The sequence below is a fragment of the Phyllostomus hastatus genome, unplaced genomic scaffold, assembly GCF_019186645.2.
Source record: "Phyllostomus hastatus isolate PE091 unplaced genomic scaffold, TTU_PhHast_1.1 phas_scaffold_555, whole genome shotgun sequence".
Taxonomy (NCBI): Eukaryota; Metazoa; Chordata; class Mammalia; order Chiroptera; family Phyllostomidae; genus Phyllostomus; species Phyllostomus hastatus.
The window spans coordinates 2,818,134-2,839,455 of NW_025334036.1; the positions used below are offsets into that span (position 1 = coordinate 2,818,134).

General features: G+C 47.8%; 1 protein-coding gene and 1 long non-coding RNA gene across 5 annotated transcripts in view; one reads left to right on the top strand and one right to left on the bottom strand.

The window, feature by feature from the left end:
- Nucleotides 1-21,322, bottom strand: part of CRTC3 (CREB regulated transcription coactivator 3) — a 74,003-nt gene that overhangs the window by 25,722 nt on the left and 26,959 nt on the right. For all 3 annotated transcript variants that reach the window (XM_045824823.1, XM_045824821.1, XM_045824820.1), the window contains exon 3: nt 5,507-5,623. In XM_045824823.1, the coding sequence (XP_045680779.1) occupies nt 5,507-5,623 (117 nt within the window). The remainder of the gene's footprint in view (nt 1-5,506; nt 5,624-21,322) is intronic.
- LOC123809654 lies at nt 967-5,517 on the top strand. Of its 2 annotated transcripts, XR_006784048.1 has the most exons (4): nt 967-1,357; nt 1,955-2,204; nt 2,851-3,014; nt 3,157-5,517. It is a non-coding gene; the product is annotated as an uncharacterized LOC123809654 (long non-coding RNA). The 2 variants fall into 2 exon arrangements; XR_006784047.1 differs by having other exon boundaries at nt 2,851-5,517.

Sequence of the window (21,322 nt, forward strand, 5' to 3'; positions counted from 1 at the left end):
TACAGGGTCCCCGTGCTATTGTTGGAACCCCTGGACCCAGCCTTGGGGTGACATAAGCCAACACATTTCCTTTTTTTCAAGTTAAGGAGGGTTCCTGTTACTTAGGACAAAAAGAGCTGCCCTAGATGGCGGAGAAGTGTAAACTTCCTTCTGTGGTCGGGGACTGTATTTCACGAAGTCTGCGTTGCTCCAGATGCGTGGAGGAACAGACGTGTTCCTGCAGCACACGCGTGGAGTGCAGCAGAGACGTTGTGGCTAACTGAGTTCACTGCACTGAAAGAACAGTTCTCTGCAAGTTTTTGATCCTGTCTCCCTCCTACCAAAAAACCATCCGTGACTCCTGCGGCAAGAAGCCATCACGCTGGACTCGGGGGGAAGCGGAGCCTGGACGGCGACGGGGCCGACACGCAGGCTGGGCTGGGAGCCCCGGGCGAATGCAGACTCTGGCATCGGTGAAACATGGGCACAAAGCTAATGAACTCTCAACGACTTAGTGTGAAATACTTCCTTTGCCAGGAGACGCTTTATCATCACCAGTTTCACTTTCTGTGTATTAGTTTTGTCATGTCTAGTTATCTTATTTCTTAATCTGAATCTTTTTCAAAAGAGGCCTTTCTTCAGTGTTAATTTAATTAGCCTCAATTATATGAAGTACAGATTTAGAAGGCACTACGGCAGGAGACAGAAGAGGAAACATCGGTAAGGAAACGAGAAGGCCCCCGAGGGACGGGCCGCAGCAGCCACCGAGTCTCACAGCCTGTGGGATCTGCCTTTCTCTTTTCTTCAGAGTTTGATAGCTGTCCAGAACACTTCCGTTTCATCAGGCAGGAGTTAACCGCTTCTCTCAGCACCTGCCGCCCTCGAAGTCTTTACGTCCAGTCACCCAGCACCAGTAACGCCAATCAGAAAGCAGGGGTGTGGCGGTGACAAAACATCCGACACCAAGCCCTCGGTGTCGAGGCACAGTCGGCGTCGCAGCCCTTCCGATGGCGCTGTCACACAGTCCCTCCTGTGTGATGGAGGATGCCACCCACCTGGCGCTCCAGGTGGGCGCCCCAGAGTCTCCCCAAGTCCCTGCAGGCCCGAGGAGGAAAATCCCTGCCCCGACCTGCTGACAAGGGGACTCCTACTCCTTCCGTGCTTGGGGAGTGTCGGAGGGAAAGTTCTGGCTCCTCCCCAAAGAAAGGGGAGCCGCTCTTCTGGCGATAAGAGGAGACGTCTGTTGGCCCACTCACCCGTGGGTGGGGACGCCGAGCCACAGAGGCCCCAAACAAGTCCCACCCTGTCTGCCGTGCGCTGCCCGCCCGTGGCTGGCGAGCAGCGCAGGGTTCTTCTTTTGGTTTCCTGTTCCCGTGTGGTAAGTGCACCTGGGGCCGGGCGCAGGAACTGCCCTCCGGGGGCAGCCGGGGCCGCCACCTTCCCCTCCCACCCCCGACCCTCGGGAACTCGGACCAGGGGCAGCGTGGGTAAGGCAGGCCCGGGACCTCTCGTGTGGCTGGTGGGATGAGTGAAGTTGGAGTTGGCTGCATCCACCCCACCCACCAACGTGTGTATGCTCCAGGGTCAGAGTTAATATATAAAGTTGGTCGCAGTGTTGGGTCCTTCTTAATTTCTCAACCGTGTCTTCACCCTCACTCTACTTCCTCTTGTCCTTTTACCTCCAGCTCCATCCTGCAGAACACAGGTGAAGGCACGTGTTAAGGGAGGTGGATGAGTGGCATCTTGTTGCGTCTTTGCGTCCACGAGAGAACATCTTAGTTCCCTTAGCTTGCGAGTGAAAGACAGGGGACATGTGGAATTTTGAAGTCTGAATATTTTCCCCTTAGGACTCTAAAAACCAGCATTTCCTAGTCCTTTGAGATGAAAATCTCTAATGGGTGTGAGGTAAAAATTGGATTTTGTGATCAAATAAATTTTGGAAACCCTGGGCTAAAGATAAGCTTCTTATCTGCAGGGATTCCAGAGCCCCGGTATTAACTGACAGAGCCGGGAAGGAGAGCACCGGGATTCTTAAAGGCAGCAGCCCATGCATTTCAGAGCAGTAGTGTCCTTGAAACCAGCGCTCTGGAATCTTCCCCTTGTTGAATGCCAAGAGCCACAGCAAGGCCTGGGCCAAAGAGGACCGCCATCCCAGCCGGCAGGTCCTGGCTGCGCACGCTGGCTTCCTGGGGGCTGCACGCTCTCCCACCTGCCTGGGAACAGAGGTCAGAAATGTTCCACACGTTTGTTTTACTCTTTCTAAAAACACATTTCTTTAGAGGAAGGCATTTTCTATGATTCGCCAGTGTTTTCCTTTCTTTCTCAATGTGTTACCCACAGGTCTGAGATACTATCACATTTGCTGTAAATGTAGGTTAATAGTTCAGAAATGCAACGAGACGGCATTTGGGGCGCACGTCTGCCGCCCGTGAGGAGTGAGGGCTGAGAGGGCTGGTGAAGACGCGAGTGGCTGCAGAAAGGTGGAAGAGCCCCTACCCTGAGTCCTCAGGCCTGGTCCCCGCCTCTCCTCTGCCTGGAGGGTGGCCCCCGGCCAGGCCCTGCTGGGCAGCGCCCGGCTCTGTGCTCGCGGCGCCTGCCCACGCCGACAGCAGCGCTCGCCGCGCCGGCCCCCTCTGCGGGGACGGCCGCCCACCACAGAAGGAATCTCCCCATGCCGGCGCTCTGCTTGTTGTGGCTGCCCACTCTGGGAGGAAGCTGGAATGTTTGTTAAACAATGTGTGTTTCATCTGAGATCACAATATCATACATAGGGCCGAACCCTTGGCCAGGCCAGTCTGCCCATTCTGAAGTAACACCCAGGGAACAGCTGTGATGAGAGAAATCTGAATACAGTTTTTCTTTTTGTTCTAGCAAAGATTCAAGCCAGTGTTAATACTTTCAAGCGATAAAACTTCATCGAGGAGGCAACTGAGAAGCGGAAAAGGCAACCCCAAATGAACGCATGCCGCTACAGGAAAGATGGAATCACAGCCCTCTTCCTCTAAGATTCCGCTGAACGTGTTAACACCTTCAACGTAAGATCACCCCAATCTCATCTTCCTCTGGACCCCACAGTCCCTCGATTGCTCAGAACAGGCTCACTGTTCATTAGCGGGCAGGCCTACGTTGAAGAGCTTTTTCTGATGTTAACTGGGTCCCTGCTTCTCCTCCCCTCAGGAGTCCATCTGCACTGCTGATGCTCTCAGAAGCTGAGCCACACACAGGGCCAGGTCAGAGCCTGTGACACGTTCCCTGAAAACAGACAAAGTCCCCTGACCCACAGCACGGCCTCCCCTTCCGGGACTCTGCACAAGTTATCCCCTTCCCAGTGACCTTCCTCTCTCTCTGAGATTACTGTCTTAATCATTTTTTTTAACCTGTTTGCTGTTTGTCATATGCCACAAGACTGTAACCTCAAGAAGGCAGGGCACGTCTGTCTCATTCACCACTGAGCCCCCAGCGCTCACAACAGTGCCTTGTACAGAGAAGAAGCTCTGTAAATATCTGCTGGGTAAATGGACACACGATCTCCTTACTTATCCTTCAAACCTCCGATTTCCCTCCAGGATGCTCTCTCTGCACACCCGCCACCCTGCTCGCCCAGGCCGCCCCCATAAGCTCGCACAGGCCCTGGGCGGCCTCCCCGTCGGCCACCGCCCTGGGCTGTGACCACTTCCTTGCCTAGCTGTCTCTTGCACCGAACTAGAAGCATCCTGAGGGTAGGGGCCATGCTGCATTTGCCATAATATCAGCAGCGTCTACCCTGGTGCCCGACGCCAGCAGATACTTAAATCGTTATGTGAATGAACATTCCTCTCCGTGGCTCTTCTTCAATCCCCTTCTCTTCCAAGCGATTCCTTTGGTTGTAACAGCTGTGAGCGTGTGTGTACATTTAGACTCTACTTGCTGCAAAAAGGATCTAACTACACACACACACATACACAGTATTCAGAGAGAATGCCTACACAGAAAGAGGAAACTGAGAAACAGAAGAAGACAGATTGTTAAAACCAAGCAAAGAAACACTCACAGACTTTTGCTTGAAAATTCCAAGAGATCTGACAACGGTTTGAGGCAGGCCCCGCCCACACACGTGTGACTCTGCTGAGGCCCCGCCTCCCTCTCCGTTCCTTCTGCATTCCGTGTGAAAGCGACCACACACCCCAGAAACAAATTCTCAACATCAGTTGTCATCTTCCTCTCCCTAATAACAGCCGCACAGTATGCACAAGGAGTCAGGGAACCAATGAGCTGTGTCCCTGGGGGCAGGAGGGAGGGGAGAGATAACTGTCCCCAGGGAACATCCTTTGCCTCGAATAGCTGAAAAACTGCAGGGAGGCTGCAGGCAAGAGAAGCAGCAGCCTCCTCTGTGCGTCTCACCGCCCCCCGCCCTCCCCCCCCCCCAAGCCTTCCTTGCGCGTGGTCCTGGGCACGACCGAGAGCACATACGTGGTGCAGTGAGGGGTGGGCCCAGGCGGGGCAGCCAGCCTAACCTGAGCTGAATCTGGGCTTCCCCAACCTCAGCAGGGGAATCTTGGGCAAGAAACCCGAGCACTCAGTCTCCTCACTGGAAAATGGGGTTAAAAAAATAAACCGCTCGGTAAGCCTTGAGGACTCAATGACAAGCGAGCTGCCCAGCACAGTGCCTGGCACGGGGAGGTGCTCAGTAAACACGGGTGTCCTCCCCGCCACTTCCTGGTTTTCAGACGCCCGAAGCCAGTTCTACCATCACTGCCAGGAATTCAGCTCGGCGGTGAGACTCTCCCCGCCTCCGTGCCTTCTTCCACCTCTGTGTGCGAGGAGTGGGGAGGGAGAGCAGGGCCCCCCGGCACGCTCATTCTACGCCCTCACCCCAAAATCCACATCGGTTCTGTGCCCTCCAAGCCGCGCCCTCAGCACAACGCTGCCCGTCCAGCAGGACAGCCCGTTGGGCCCCCCAGAAGGTCTGGGCAAGCAGGGCCGTCAGGTGACTGCACACCCCTTCCCTCTGCGCCCACCGAACAGCCCGGGGGCGTGCCTCGCTGTACAAGAATTTCCCTAAATATCAGCTTTACACTTCAGTTGTCATTCACTGAGTTTGAAGCTCCATAAATAGAAAATCATGAAATTTCTTCTGTAAGTTCTAACAGCAGGTCAGGTCAACAGAAACAAACATAAATCACGTATCTGGTTAGCTGTTTTAGCTAGATAACTCAGTCTCTCAAAGTGATTCAAAGTCAGCTTTAACTCTGACTATTGATCTTTCGAACAAGTGCTGAGAAGGCCTTGCGATGGGGCTGAATGACACGCTGTTTACGTTCAGTTACTTCATCGCACGGAACCTTATTGATGTTTTTGTAAACACCTGCAAGGACCTTTCCAGCGGCTGCAGAGATGTTTCCAGTTTCCAACTCACTTATTTTTATTGCCTCCATTCATCAGATAAAGTGAGGATTTTGAAGCCAAAGAGGGATCACAGAGAAGACAAATCCTGAAAACCGTCCAAACATCTCAGAAACGTACACTCTCCGCAGACCAGAAAGGATATTTGTCGTCCCGGCTTGTCTGCAGGACGCCGGTGCAGGGGGTGGTAGCGGGTCCTCGAGGCCCTCTCCACCAGCCCGTGGTGGCGGGTCCCACGTACGCTGTCCACCTGCTGGAAGGGCTGCAAAGAGAAGGGAAGGAGAGCGGCCTGTGAGCACGGCAGTGCCAACAACCACCGACAAAAATAAACAAGTCGCAGAGCGATCGTCTAGTTTTCCTACATGACTGTGCCTCGCTCAAGGTAAATAACGTAGGCATTTCTATATAGTCACAGAGTAATTAAAAATAGTCTTTTGTGTGTTGAGACAAGAGCTGAAAAGATAATACGTTCATGTAAGTTGTCAGAGTTAGGAGGTGGAGAATCAGGGGACTATTAATTCACACATCGAATCCCAGCAACTAGGAAGTACACTTGAAATGTAAAATGTAAAATTTAAGATGGAAATAAAGTGGATACCTACAGTATCCATTGTCCAGAAACAGAGATACAGTATCAGAAATAAAATGAGATAACTACAGACTGGGGACTATTTATTCTGCAGAGTGACTTTTTATAATTTTGACTCAATTGACAACGTCTAAAAATTCAGACTTAGCCCTGGCTGGTGTAGCGCAGTGGATTGAGCGCAGGCTGAAAAGCAAAGGGTTACTGGTTCGATTCCCAGTGACGGCACATGCCTGGGTTGCGGACCAGGTCCCCAGTGGGGGCCATGTGAGAGGCAACCATACATTGATGTTTCTCTCCCTTTCTTTCTCCCTCCCTTCCCCTCTCTCTAAAAATAAATAAATAAAATCTTTTTTTTTAAAATCCAGACTTAGGGCTCCCAGGGAAAAAGTGGAACCCCTTGGCCACACTGGCCCCACCCCTGTGCTTTCAGTGCTCACGCTGGGCCGCTGGGCTGACTCAGCGCACTGGACATTTGACTTTGTAGCCCAAGTTAAAGAGAAAAAAGAACAGTCTCCAAATACAAGTGGAAAGCATGCAACTCATTATTCCCAACATGACAGCAGTGAAAGTACAAACACATTCAAGGTAAATCCACGGTCAATAAATCCCAAATCCTCTGTTAAGGGTGCAGGGGGCACACCCTTAACATTTTTGAGAATGGCGCCATAAAGGATGTTTTTGGTTGTCAAAGAACGGGCCCTAGGCTGGACCTCTGCATCCCGCACAGCAGGGCCAGGCGGTGCGTGCGGCCTACACAGAGGTGTGCATGTTTGTGAAATACGTGAAACAAGATTTTTAGTTAAGCTGAATCATACGTAAAATAGCTCCCATACTATGAAAGGAGTCCTCTGGAGGAATATGTTTTTATTGGGAGCTTCCTTTAGCTGAGAATCGATCGAGCATTCTTCTTTGTAAAATATGTGAATTTTCTCATATGGATTTGGAAATTACTGCTATTTTTCCTGAGTGGGCTGATAACATGTCTGGGCTGATTTAGTTGGTTTCGATCTGTTTGTACAATCTAAATCTATTAACCCCTAAAATAGAGAGATCTTACTAGGAACTGCTTCTGAGACTGGAAGAAAAATACCCGTCGTGACAGGTGTGCTCAAGGGTGCGTGATGCCCTCGGCGCCTGTGCTGACCCAGGGGACACGCACCACAGCACATTTCGTCGGAACCCAGTCACGAAACAGACGCGACTCGCGAGACAGGTGACTGTTCCCGGACGAAAGGGGAGCACTGTCCAGTGACAAAGTCGCGGCCCACCACGGTAACACTCAGTGTGCCTGCACGCACAGCACTTCCATCTGGGAGTCTCAGAGCACAGCCAGGACCAGACCGGCTCCGGGGCCAGCCTACCGGGGCTGAGGGTCTCAGACAGCTCTTGGAGTGTCCCCCAGACTTCCTATTACACCCATATTTTCTATAAGAAACCTGCCTTTTCACATTAGCCCCTGCCGGCCCAAATCCTGTGCTGCTTGGACTCAGTTTGGGGGGACGGGTCTTTGCTTACATTCGATACTTTCTTTTCTTCCTCTCCGTGGCCCAGCTTCCGTTCCTGCCCCTATAGTAGCTGATTGTCCAAGCTACATTTGGCTCCAGCCTTCTCAAGGCCCAGGGCCCTGCCCTGCTGATTGGTGGAGTTAGAGAGCAGCTGTCCGGCCAGGGATGCTGGGCTGGGGGGTTTCGGAGTGAAGGAGCCTGTCAGACATTGTGGTGTGTGACACCTGGCCTAAGTTCTGGGTCCCTCAAAAACTAGTGACAACAGACACATGGTTCTCCGGTTTGCACCAGCTTCTGACTTGTCTTGCTAGAGCTAAAATTCTGTCATTTAAAAGTGTATTTGTTAAGTCAACTTAAAAACAACAACACCAAAACCCTGCCACCCTGAAGACAAAGTACAAAGGGGAGAGTAGATTTACAGCTATGAGTACACGAAACAGTTTATTCTTGCACTTCTATTAATTATTGTATTATGTTCCATATGAGCAATTGTAAACCTGCTTTTTTCCCCGCCGTGTACTTCATTTTTTGTTTCTTTGCAAGTTTTATCCATAGTTTTTTAACCATAATTTTTACATGGTTGTACCAACAGAAGACATATATTTTTGTGATCTATTTTTGTACTTGACATTACTTTGTAAATAATTTCCCATATATTATGTAATCCTTATTAATTCAATAAGTGTGAGGTATTTCATTTCCAGTGTTCATAAGGCCAACATTCTGTGTTGCAGATCAAAGAACATGTGATTTGGAATCAAAGAAACAGTTCTAGTCCAGGATCCTGTACTTACTAAGAAGTTACTTCATCCTCCTTATCGGTAAGGTGGAAACGATGATTCTGATAACTTCCTCGCAGGCTCATGGAGAACACTGAATCAGGTATTGTGCATGCCGCCTTACCCCGGGGATGCTGGCTGTCATGGACTGAACTGTGTCCTCCAAACTCCACAGGTTGAAGCTCTAACCTGCAGTGTATTTGGATACGGGGCCTCTCAGGAGGGAGCTGAGATGAAAGGAGGTCATATGCATGCACCCTAATCCAGGAGGACGGGTGTCCTTGCAGAGGAAGAGAGGCCAGAGGGAAGGCCACACAAGTACACAGCAAGAAGGTGGCTGTTTGCAAGTCAGGAGCAGAGCCTCACCAAACCCAACCCTGCCTATACCTTGATCTTGGATTTCTAGCCTCTGGAACTATGAGGAAATACAGTTCTGCTGTTTCAGTCCCCCAGCCTGCGGTGTTGCATTAGGGCAGCCTGAGCTGACTATACACTGGGCATTGGAAGAAGAATGGATGTCCAGGCGGTTGACACCGAGAAGCACCTAGTTAAAAGGTGAGGCCACCCTACAGAGTCCTTTTGGGACAGCAAGGGGAGCATCATCGTTAGGGGCTTCCCCAGCACTCTGAGCCTTGCAAAGTTTTCCCCAAGGGACGGAGATCTCAGTTAGGCATCCACCTTCTGCCCGCGCCACGGCACCTCAGAAGCTGCAGCCTGGGGAGGGTGGCTGAAAAGAACGCTGGCAGGGCCTGTGGCTTTCTTTAGGCAACAGCTCATGAGCAAACATGATGTGTATCTTATCTAAACATTCAAATACTCTTTCCTTCTGCCATGAGAATGCCCTGTCTCCAACAGGGGGTGCTCCTTCAGCCCTGGTTGTCACTCTCAACTCCTGTATATGTCTGCGTTCACATCTGCTTTCCCCTCCCCCACACCGCTCAGGAGGGACAGGAGACTGGCTGGACATTTAACAGGTCAGAAAGGTGCTAGGTAGGGTGAGTTAATGCTTGGCCCCGAGGCCACACTAATACACATTACTTTGCTGTACAGGATCTCCGCCTGGCCCGTAATGGTGCTCAGCACTTTACTTCTTTGGTTCCTGGTGAATGCATGAAAGACTACCCCTAATACTGAATACATTGCTCTTGGGGAAGGCGTAGGCAGGCAGGCAAAGTCCTGGAGCTCTCAGAGCTCTTTACGTACATGTAGGGCTATAGTTACGGGAGACAGTCTAAACAGGGCAGGTCTGACAAAGAGACAACTGTGCCTCTCTTGGGAACCCAGCTGGTGATCATTCTAGCCACAGCCAGGGCCTCCTTTGGTTCTCGTGACGAAGGAAGTCATGAAGACCTGCCCTCAACAAAGAAGAGGCTATGATTTCACTACCTTGGTGTTAAATGGACCGTTTAATTCTACCTTACAAACTGAGTAGAATAAAAAGGATTTCATAGCTTGGGTTAAAAAAAGCCTTAAAGAGAAATTCAAAATACTTGACAAATGTCCAGGGTCAGACTGGCCAGAGCCTTGCCAGCCCTCCTTGACTGAAGGTCCCCACCCTCTCCCTTTGCCCTCCTGGTGGCAGCCCTGGGCAGGAGCTGGTACTTATTTATGCCTGCCAGAGGGCGAGGTCCTGGGTTCACGAAACTCCTGAAGGGCTCCTAGCTTCTGGGAACACGGCAAGGCTTTTCTCCCAGCAACCTGCCAGTACCACGCTATCTTCGAGATAGACTTACTACAGTCTTGCAGAGTAACTGGAGTCTCAGAGCCCGTGAATCTTCTGGATGGGTAGTGTGTTTGTTGTTTTATTTATTGATTTGAGGGAGGGAGAGGAACAAAGATTTGTTGTTCCACTTATTGATGTACTCATTGGTTGATTCTTGTGTGTGCCCTGGCCGGGGATCGAACCTGCAACTTGGCATGTTGGGACACTGGTCTAACTAACTGAGCTACTAGGCCAGGGCCAATAGTTTGTTTTTGATTTGGTTTTGAAACATGGAGACCATGCCTTTTTGACCAATGGAATTTGGGGTCCAATCTTCTCTGAAGGATCGGAAGAGTCCTCTGTAAGGAAGGAGAAAGAGCAGAACAGGCCAGAGGGGCGCTGGCCCCCATCCTCTGACCCGAGACTGGGCCTGCCATCATGCCCCTGGTGTTGCTCCTTCCCAGTGCTTACTAGGTAAGGTAATTGAAAGGTAAAAGGGAAGTAAAGTTAGTAAGATAAACTAAGCTAAATAATTATTCTTTAAAAAAATCACAGATAAAATGGTTTGTTTTCTTAAGGCAGCAAAGATTCTCTCTCTCTCTCTCTCACACACACACACACAGAGCAATCAGAATGATCTCAGAGGTCCAGGCTAAATATCAAAATAAGAAATAATAAGAAAGCATAAAAACTCAAGACTGCAGGGCCTAGGGTTCACGCTGGGGGCTCCCGTTCAGAAAAAGGCAGAGGAGCAAGTCCCCGTCCCAGGTAGGGCTCGGGAATGCTTCTGCCCCGGAGAGGTCAGTGCGACCTTCCACCGGCCCGGAGGCTGCAGCAGTGAGGCTGCCATCCTGCCTCAGCGCTATGTCTCCCAGCAGTGTCTGTGACAGCAGGTTCCAACACACGCTTGATAAACCACTGCTGTTTCTAAGTCCCTGGGCTGCCAACAGTGCATGTGCCGCCCAGGGGGTAGACGAGAGGTTAATATGGCGGAGAGAAGACATTAGAAGCTCTGTTTCCACTTAGTTTTCTGTTTTTGTGTACATGGTGCAATAGTAGAGTGGTACGCGTGTGTAATTTACAAACGCACACACATACCCAGATTGGGCACACACAACTCATGTTTACTACTAGGATGAGTGAACAAAAAGTTTAAATGACAAAATGTTACTAATTACTGAAACTGGAGCATAGCTGAAATTTTCCATAATAAAATGAGGAGTTTCCACTTCAGATCCGAGGGGATGGGTGTGGGCCTGGCGGGAGTTGATGCAGACCCAGGCCTCGAAGAGCCTGTTCCTGTCCTTCCAGGAAACGCTACCCGAGCCCCCACAGAGGTAGAAGTCTGAAACTGCCTGCCCCCACCCCCACCTTCCTGCCTGGCGAGATGTGTTCCGTGGAGAGAGAGGCCTTCCGTTGAGTGCAGTTCCCCTTTCAACTTTGCTAGTAAGATCACGACTAGAACAACTAGTTGAGGGTACATTGGGTCTGCCCGTTTATTTCCTCCGGCAGAAGCCAATTTGCTTCTCATGGTGATGACAAATCATGGAAAGGAACTGGAAGAATTGTTTTTTTTTAGTTAAGACTTTGGCAGTGACAGGGCAGAAGGTGCCTGGCCCGGGGGCAGGCCACACAGGAATGCAACTGGACAACAGAGGAAGGCCAAAGGCATCCTCAGAGGCCAGAAGGGGCAAGTGGGTAGTTTAGGTCCAGTAGGCAAGGAGGCAAAGTGCCAGACCCCTAGTTTCATCCCATCACCTGCCTCTTCCTGTCGTAGGGCGAGGACATAAGAGATAGTCACTGGCTGGCACTGCCCCCCCTCCCCCCTCCTTCCAGTCACACTGCAATCTAAGCAGCTCAAGGCACACCACTGTGCCTGAACTTGGTGAGACCCCTCACTGGGCTTAACAGAGATCTGTAAGTCAGAATTTTAAAAAGCGGGGCAGGGATAGATGAAACAAAATCACAAAATGTTGGAAATTATGAGGGGCAGGAATAGGTGAAGGTGGTCAAAAGGTACGAACTTCCTGTATTATGATAAATGAGTTCTGGCAATGGCGACTGTCGTTAACAAGAGTGCACTGTGTATCTGAAAGTGGCTAGAAGAGTAGATCCTGAAAGTTCTCATCAAGAAACACAAAATGTGTAACTATGTGAGGTGATGGGCGATAACTAGACTTACTGTGGTAACCATTTCGCAACACAGTTAACACCTGGACAACACGGGTTTGAACTGCATGGGCCCACTTACGCAGACTTCCCTCAGCACCTGTACTGCTTGGGACCCACAGCTGGGAGTCTGTGGGTGCAGAGGGCTGACTGTGTGCATTGACTTATGGCATTGTTACATAGGGGATTTGAGCATCCTCAGATTTTGGTGTCCGAGGGAGGTCTTGAAACTAATCCATTGTGGAGGCCGACAGACAACGTAAGAAGCTTTTTGGGAATCAGAAGTTACATATAGACTTTCGACTACACGGGTCTGTGCCGATATCCTCACGTTGTTCAGGGGCCAACTATGTACATGCAGCAAATCATTATGTGGTATACCTGAAGCGTACAATGTTTTATGACAATTATATCTCAATAAAACAAAAAAATATTGAAACTGATGATAAGTATAAAGGAGCTCATTATTCTGTTCTCTACTTTGAGTATATTGAAAATTTCTAAATAAAACATTTTAAAAAATAAAATAAAATTGTGCCCTGGCTGGTGTGGCTCAGTGGATTGAGCAGTGGCTTACAAAGCAAAAGGTCACAGGTTGGATTTCCGGCCAGGGCACACGCCCGGGTTGGGGCAGAGGTTCTCCAACTGGGGGTGTGAGAGAGGCAACCAAACTCTATCTCTCACGCATTGACGTCTCTCTCCCTCTCTTTCTCCCTTTCTTCCCCTCTCTCTAAAAAGTAAATAAATAACATCTTAAAAAAAAATAAAATTGTGACACTGTAATAAACTAAGGGTGCCCTTTTTTAGTTTTAACCAAATAACTTCTACAGACATGAAAGAAGAGACAAAAGCCAACACTTAGCCAGCACAAATTATTACTAAGATTCTTTTGTCCACATGACTTTACAGGACAAAGAAACACCTGACTTCACAAAGGAACTAGAAAAGTATCAAGAGAAAATGTTTCTTGAGAGAATAAAATAATCTGGAATATTTAGTTAGGTATAACAGCACATGGCAATTCTAAATAAAGCATATTGAATAAAAAAAATGTACATCCTGTTTTTGATCTAAAAGAGCCTAGGGTACTTTTTCATCTGGCTACTTGCTTCTGAAGAGGCACACACAGTGTCCTGTTCTGTCTGGATTCACAGTCACAAGAGTTCAGAACGCCCTGACAGGGCGGCCAATCAACTGCGTAGCATCCTCACCCCTGGCCGTCCAGCCTCCGTGAGGCCCCGCCAGAGATGGGAACCACTACTTTCCCAGGCAGGCCACTCCCTTGTCAGACAGCCATGCTTCTGGTTTTTCCCTTAGGCTGATCTGCGAGCGTCCTTGGGGGAATCTGCTCAGATGAGAGGTTTCTAAAAATTCTTCATTGTAAGATCATTCTTTTCACGAGGAAGCAAGCTTCCAAAAGTGGAAGAATAGGTCTGTGGGACCAGGTTCTCCTTTTAATTTGAGTTAAAACTGAGGATGAGCCTGGCTGCTTGTTGGGAGACTCCGAGTTAAGCTGATCTAGCATACCTCTGGTCAACCAGACAGAACGGGCAGGACTCACAAGGAGGAAGCCTTTTCTTTTTACCTGCAAGTGCCCACCACCTCTGCCTGCCTCCTTTGGACGGGCTATGATTTAATCAGTGAAGCCTCCATAACACCCCAGAAGGACGGGGTTCAACACGTGGAGCTTCGGGGAGAGTGGAGCTCTTGGGCAGGGCATGGAAGTTCCTCGTCCCTTCCCATACACCTTGCTCTCACCTGCGTATCTTCATCTGCATGTTCATCGGTACCTTTCTGTACCACACACAAGTGTTTCCCTGAGTTCTGAGTTGATCTAGCAAAGTTACTGAATCCAAAGGGAGAGGTCATGGGAAGAGACAATTTGCAGCTAAATTGGACAGAGTCATGAATGACCTGGGGACACGCACTTGCGGCTGGCATCAGAAGTATGTGTAGGACTGAGCCCTTAATTTGTAGCATCTGATGCTATCTCCTGGTACATAGTGTCAGAACTGAGCTGAATCGTAGGAGAATTGCTTGTTGATGTGCAGAACACCCCCCCCACACACCCACACGGTGAAACTGGGTGCAGAACCCTTAAAGGCCCATGAGCCCAGCTGTGACTGACACGGCCAGGACGTGCCAGAGCTGACCCAAGATCCGGGACTGCCCACTTCCCCAGGGCTGCTGGTCCCCAGCAGGGAAGCGTGGAGGAAAGGCAAACATTCACACCTCAGTATTTCCTGGTCCTCAAAGACTAGGGACACAGTCCTCAGGCCAGAGTGTACTTCGCTGTGGTTCGCAGATGCAGAGTAACCGAGAAGTCACATACATCCAGTGCCATCAGGGACTAGGAAAATTCAGGGTCTGTTGAAACCATTACTTTTAAAGATAACCAACGAACTTAGATCAAATTATTTTAAAAAGTAATACACTTTCATTCTTAAATAAAGAACATAGAGATGGACAGTGAAGAAGCAATCTCCAACTCCTGTTGCCCTTCCATCCAGCTCCCACCTCCTAATGACTAACCGGATTATTAGTTCCTTGTGGCTCCTTCCAAATACTGGTGATGCACGCACAGCAAATACGAATATATGCTGCTTCTGCTCCTTTTTGATACAAATGGTGGTGTACTAAAACATTGCTCTGAATGTGACTTTTTAACTTAATCTCCACTAAATTTCTAAAACGGATTCTAAATTTTAGGAGTTCTTTCTCTAAATTCTCAAAATATAAAAACAGCCAAACATAAATCTTAGAAAACAGTGAAATTAAAAGTCCAACCCATCAGAGAACAGGCACCAACGCGGTAACTGGAGTACTCTCTTCTCGGCAGCTCACGTCGGCCAGCTTCTCGAAGCCTTAGATCCATCACGGTATTTCCTGGTGCTCAGAGGTGAGGGCCGCAAACCTCGTCCTCCCTCCCTGCAAACACGCCGAGCCTGTCCCACAAGGGAGGGCTGACACATAACCCGATAGGTCATTTTTCGCCCCCCAGCCTCTTGCCCCTTCTCTTCTTCGCGGCCCAGCTGCATGACGCAGGAGCTGCCTCGACCCCTTCCGTGACTCCCACTTGCCCCTTTGCCCCCTGACCCTCCACTCCCGGGAAATTCCTGTCCAAGATAACCATAGACTTTCCTCTATACTGAATCAAACAGGACTTTTTCAGCCCTTCCATTACTTCATCTCTCAGAAGCATCTGAACTCACTGACAATTCACTCTTTTGAAAATGGTCTCCTCTTCCTTGGCTTCTGTGATCCATTCTTTGCTGGTTTTCCTCCTACCTCTCTGGGCTTTTCTTTCCAGTCTTTGCAGACTCCTGAACGTTATCCCCACACTTAAAATGCTGGGCCCTTCAGGGCTCTGTCATACAAGTCCATCTCCAGCCCAGAGCGCTCTCCGAAGCTTCGGACATGTATATTCAGCAGCCCACGGCACGACTCTTCTAGGAACTGCCTGCAGCCATTTCAAACTCAACAAGTTTAGAAGTGAATCTGTCATCTTCCTCCCAAACCAGCCCTACCTCACGTGTTTCAAACCTCCGGGAATAACACCACCCAACTGCTTCACCCAGGAAGTTTGGGGTCATCCTTGAGTGCTTCCTCCCCCACCCCTGTCCAACCCGCAGCATCACCAAGCCTGGTCACTCTGAACCCCCGAACACCCCGAAAACCCACTGCTATCCTCAATTCCCCATCATCCCATTCTACCGAGGATTACTGCAACAACTTTGCAACCGGTCTTTCTGTCTCTAAGCTTGTTTCCTTCAACCCAGTCTTCACACTGCAGCGTAATCTTCCTAAAATACCCATCTGATCCCATCACTCAGCTGCATAAAACCCATTAATGACAGGATTAAAAAAAAATCCTAACAAGCTGATTTCGAAGTTCATCTGGAAAAATAAACATGCAAGGATAGCCTGGAAAAATCACTAAAAAGAAATATGAGAATGAGTTAACCCTACCAGAATATAATATAACGCTATAATAATCAGTTAAAACAGTGTAGTTCACTTGTATGAATAGACACAAATGAATAAAGGAGAATAGCAAGTGTTAAAACATAATCTAACGTCATGTGGGATTTCAGTATAGGAGAGAAGCGACAACTTAAGTTGGTGGGAAGAAAGGTGAGATCCGATAAGCAGCGTGGGGACAACCGGCGGGCGGATGCCGAGGAAAGGAGTCAGACCCACACTGCACATCTTACATCAGCGCGAACTCCCGACGGATCAAAGATTTCTAAATCTGAAGATGAGGGCACAAGGCATTACAAGAAGTAAAGAGAAGAGTTTTTAGCAGGGTAAAAATAAACAAGATGCTATAAAAAACATTAAAAAATTAAATAGCTGCCTTGAAAAACTCATCATAAAGAAAATCAAAGACAGATTGGGACATTATTTACAACTTGTATCACAGGTAAATGCCTACTTTTTCTAATATATGAAGAGCTCCTAAAAAATTGATAAGAAAAAGGCCAACTACCCAAAAGAATTAAGGACAAAAGACATGAACAAATTGTTCACAGTTAAGATAATACAAATGATTCCTAAACATAGGGAAAAATGCACCTCACCCAGAATACGAGTAATACAACCTATAACTACACAGAAACATGATTCTTCATCTATAATACTGACAACGATCAGTTTGATAAAACACTGAGCTGGGGAGGATGTGGGCAAACTCTCCTACATGGAGGGTAGGATGAGAACTGGTACAACTTCTACGGAAGGCAACCCGACACTGTCAAAACCACAGATGCATACACTCACTGACCCAGCAATTCCACATCTAGGATTTTTCAGGCAGCTATACCTGCATATGTATAAAATCGTATGCGTATAAGGTTGTTCATTACAACATAGTTTGCATATCTTTAGAAGCATGTAAAGAAATGTACATCAGTCAGGAACTAGTTGACTGAATTATGATAAATCCATACAATAGGGTACTGTGTACTCAAAACCAAGACAAGAATAAGTGTGTTCTTTGTAAGCTGATAATGGAAAGATCTCCACTATATACTAGGAGAAAAAAGGTGCAGAACTGTGTACCGTTGGCCACCTTCTGGGCCAAAGTGTATCATATAGTCACATTTGTTGGCATCTCCATAAAATATCCCTGAAGGAATAAACAAATGTTGACAACACTGGTTGCCTGTGGGAAGTGAACTGGGTGACTAGGGCAAAAATGTAAGGGATCATTTTTCATTGTATGATCTTCTGATTACCTTCAATCTTGAACCATATAAATAATACACACATATCTCTATTCAAAAACAACTACAATTAAAGTCAAAGAATGTACAACTACATTGATGTGGAAATAAACAGAAAAACAGCTACATCAATGAACAAAACAAACCAAAAACCAGAAAAAAAACCATATAAAAAATAAACTATTCCAGAACTTAAAAAAAATAGGTTAACCACAGAGGAGAAAAAAGTGGGATCTCTGTTTCAAGTCTCACGTAAAAATTAACTGCAAAGTAATCATAGTGTTAGAATACAGTATGGGTTTTAAAAGTGGGTGAAATGTTTGAGAAATCTTGAAGTGATGAAGGCCATTCTAAACACACTACAAATTATAACAGCAGCCATGAAAAGCCCAACACATTGGCTTCATAAAAATTACAGCAGAAAACTCCCAAATAAAAATTACTAAATGAAAGAAGTGTTACGTATACATGGCAGTCTGTGGCACACAGACTTGAAGGTGTCTACTACTGACCCCCCCCCCCGGCATTCATGCAGTGAGCGGTTGGTTCCCAGCTGCTGAGGGTGGGCAAGGACCTGTGATTTTTTTCTAACCAAAGGGCTATGGCAGTGGAGTCATTCTATTTCGGTGTCTATAAGAGGGAGAGACTCCTCTTCACTGGCCTGCGGGAGCTGAGGGGAGTCTCTGGCAAGAAACTGATGCCTCAGTCCTGCCACCACAAGAAGATGAATTCTGTCGGCCTGGTGGACCTGGGAAGACGAGACGGAGCCAAAATATGGACAGCACAGCCTGGTGAGACCCTGAAGCAGAGAACCCGGACAAGCAGAAAAGAGATTTTTGACCACAAAAACTGTGAGATTATAAAATGTGAGCTGTTTTAAGCCAGTAAGCTTCTAGTAATTTGTTACACAGCAATGGAAAACTAATGCACACGAGAAAACCAATTCCCTTCATACAGTCTCAGGCACAGCACAACGATATTTCAGTCAACGAGGATAGGGACCCCCCCCCCCCCACAGGAGGCTGGTCCCGTAAGATTACAATGAAGCTGAAGAAGTCCTGTCACCTGTGATGTGTGCCCGTCCTGGTAATGTCCTAGCAAGGAATTACTACTTTGTGCCATCTCAGTGTATCCATAGAAACGCCTAGGGGTGCTCGGGGCCAGGCCAAGGGGAAGCTACCACAGATGTCCGCCTTTTCCAAACCCACGTGACAAACAGGCCAAGAACTCTTGTGTTTCTTATGGTTGAAAGGTGCCTTCAGCGAAACCCACCCAGACACTTTGAACAAAAAAATTTTTTTACAGCCCCCAGAAATACAAGGTACCCAGAGAGTACACGAAGAGGTCAGTGCTAGTGACAGCACAAGAGCACAGACGCAAGCATCCATGCCGCACTCACACAGACCTACGCCCGCCCGCACTCACACAGACCTACGCCCGCCCGCACTCACACAGACCAAGCACATAATGGCACTGATGGACGCAAGTCTGCCCCCATGTACCCTGGCGCCTACGCACATAGGTCACGTCTGTCCCCTGGTATGCATGCAAACCCCATGCCCCGCTTACGCAGATTTACGCTGCCCGCATTCAAGCGGACCGGGCCCGTACTGGCACTGGCGGACGCAAGTCTGCCCCGATGTACCCTCGCGCCTACGCACATAGATCACGTGTGCGATCCTGTACACACGCAAGTCCCCATGCACGCCTCCATGTATGCACACATGCGCCCACCTAAGCACCCCCAGACATACTCTGCCCCACGCACACAGGCCCCGCCCTCCCACAAACGCATGCGCACAATTAAGCAGGGACTCATTTTTATTGGGGTTAAAGGTGGGGCTTAAGGTTTCATGGAGGCACTATTAATTGGTGACCTTAAAGCGTTAAGAGTGGGAATTTAAAGTTGGGAAGAGAAAAAACAAACAGCCCCAGTGCTCGGTTATCCCCTTAACCAAGATCTGAGACAAAGGAGGCAGCCTGGCTCTGTGCTTACGGGAGAGAGACACAGCCTCCGTTGAAGCAGAGATGCCTGTTAAAGCTCAAGTCAGGCAGCTGCATTTCAAAAAGAACACTTGCGTGTGGGCTCAGAGGGCAATTATTCAGGTGGCAACAAACCTCCCCACTGCCCGTCAGCCTCACAGAAGCACTGCAGGGACCATCGCACTCCTAGGCTGGACCAAGCGGGTCGGTCGGAGCGTGCTCTGGGATGTCCCCACGACCACAGCACCTCCTCGCGGACACCCTTCTCAGAGCATGTCCCCATCAGTATGCGGGGCTTGATTTATATAATAAAGAGCTTTTTATACACCAATAAGAAGATAAAGTACTCAATGGGAAAATAGGCCAAAGACCTAAAAACATAGTTTATAGAATAGTAAATACAAATGTCCAAAGAAACAAAAAGAGATGCTCAATCTATCTTGTGTGTTATGTCCTTAGCAATTTGGAAAAGTGCCAGACACTTAGAGGTGCCACTCAGCATTTATTTGTTGAATGAATGGATACCTTCCACTCATAATTAAACACCAATTGAAACAATGAAATGCCATTTTTATACCTGTTAGGGTGGCAAATATTAAAAAGATGTATAACAGACATTTCACCAAAGATAACTTACAAATTGTCAAAAAGGGCATGAAAAGGTGCTCAGCATCACTGGGACTAGAGAAATGCGAATCAAACACAATCAGGTCCCACTTCCCACATATTAGGATGACTGCCATCAAAAACACAGACAATAACAAGTGTTGGAGAGAATATGGAGAGACTGGAGCCCTTGTGTACTGCCGGTGAGAATATAAATGGAAAACAGTGTGGCTGTTCCTCAAAATATTTAAAATAGAATTACCATATGAGCCAGCAATTCCTTTTCTAAGCATACATCCAAAAGAAGTGAAACAAGATTTCAAAGAAATATTTGCACACCCATGTTTGTAACAGCATTATTCATAATAGTCAAGTTGTGGCAGCAACCCACATGTCCTTTGATTGATAAATGGATAAACAAAATGTGGAGTATACATTCAACGGAGTATTATTCAGTCTTTAAAAAAGAAGGCAATCTTGTCACATGCTATAACATGAATGAGCCTGGAGGACATTATTCTAAGTAAAATGTCACAAAAAGATGAATACTGTATAACTCCATTTGTATGAGATGCCTAGAGTGGTCAAATTCATAGAATAAAAAGTATGCATTTCTATTCTATGAAATTCAGTGGCTGCCAGGGGCAAAGGGGGCGGGGGGGCGGATAGGGATTTGTTTAATGGGAATAGAGCTTCTGTTTTACAAGAAGAAAAAGTTCTGGAATGTACTTAGCCCTGCTGAAACTGTCTGCTTAAAAATGGTAAAGATGGGCCCTGGCTGTGTAGCTCAGGTGATAAGAGCATCATCCCAGTATTCCAAGGCTGAGGGTTCAATCCCCAGTCAGGACACATGTGAGCATCACCTGATGAATACACAAATAAGTGGAACAACAAATCGATGTTTCTCTCTCCCTTCCTCACTGTCTCCCTATAAGTTAATAAATAAAAATTTTTTTAAAGATGGTACATTTTATCTTATTTTTTACCACATTTTTAAAAAAGATTTTATTTATTTTTAGAGAGGGAAGGGAGGGAGATAGAGAGAGAGAGAGAGAGAAACATCAATGTGTGGTTGCTGGGGGTCATGGCCTGCAACCCAGGCATGTACCCTGACTGGGAATCGAACCTGCGACACTTTGGTTCACAACCCGTGCTCAATCCACTGAGCTACGCCAGCCAGGGATTTTTACCACAATTTTTAAAAATGGGTATATGCCATAATGAAGATGATATGAAGAAAGACACTCCCATAATGTTGGTGGGAACAGAAAGTGTAATCACATCTATCTGGTAATATAAACTAATCTGGTAATATCTACCTTAATTTTAAATACACAAACCCTCTTACCCAGCTATTTTACTTCTAGGAACATGCACTGCAGATACCTTTACATAAATACTCA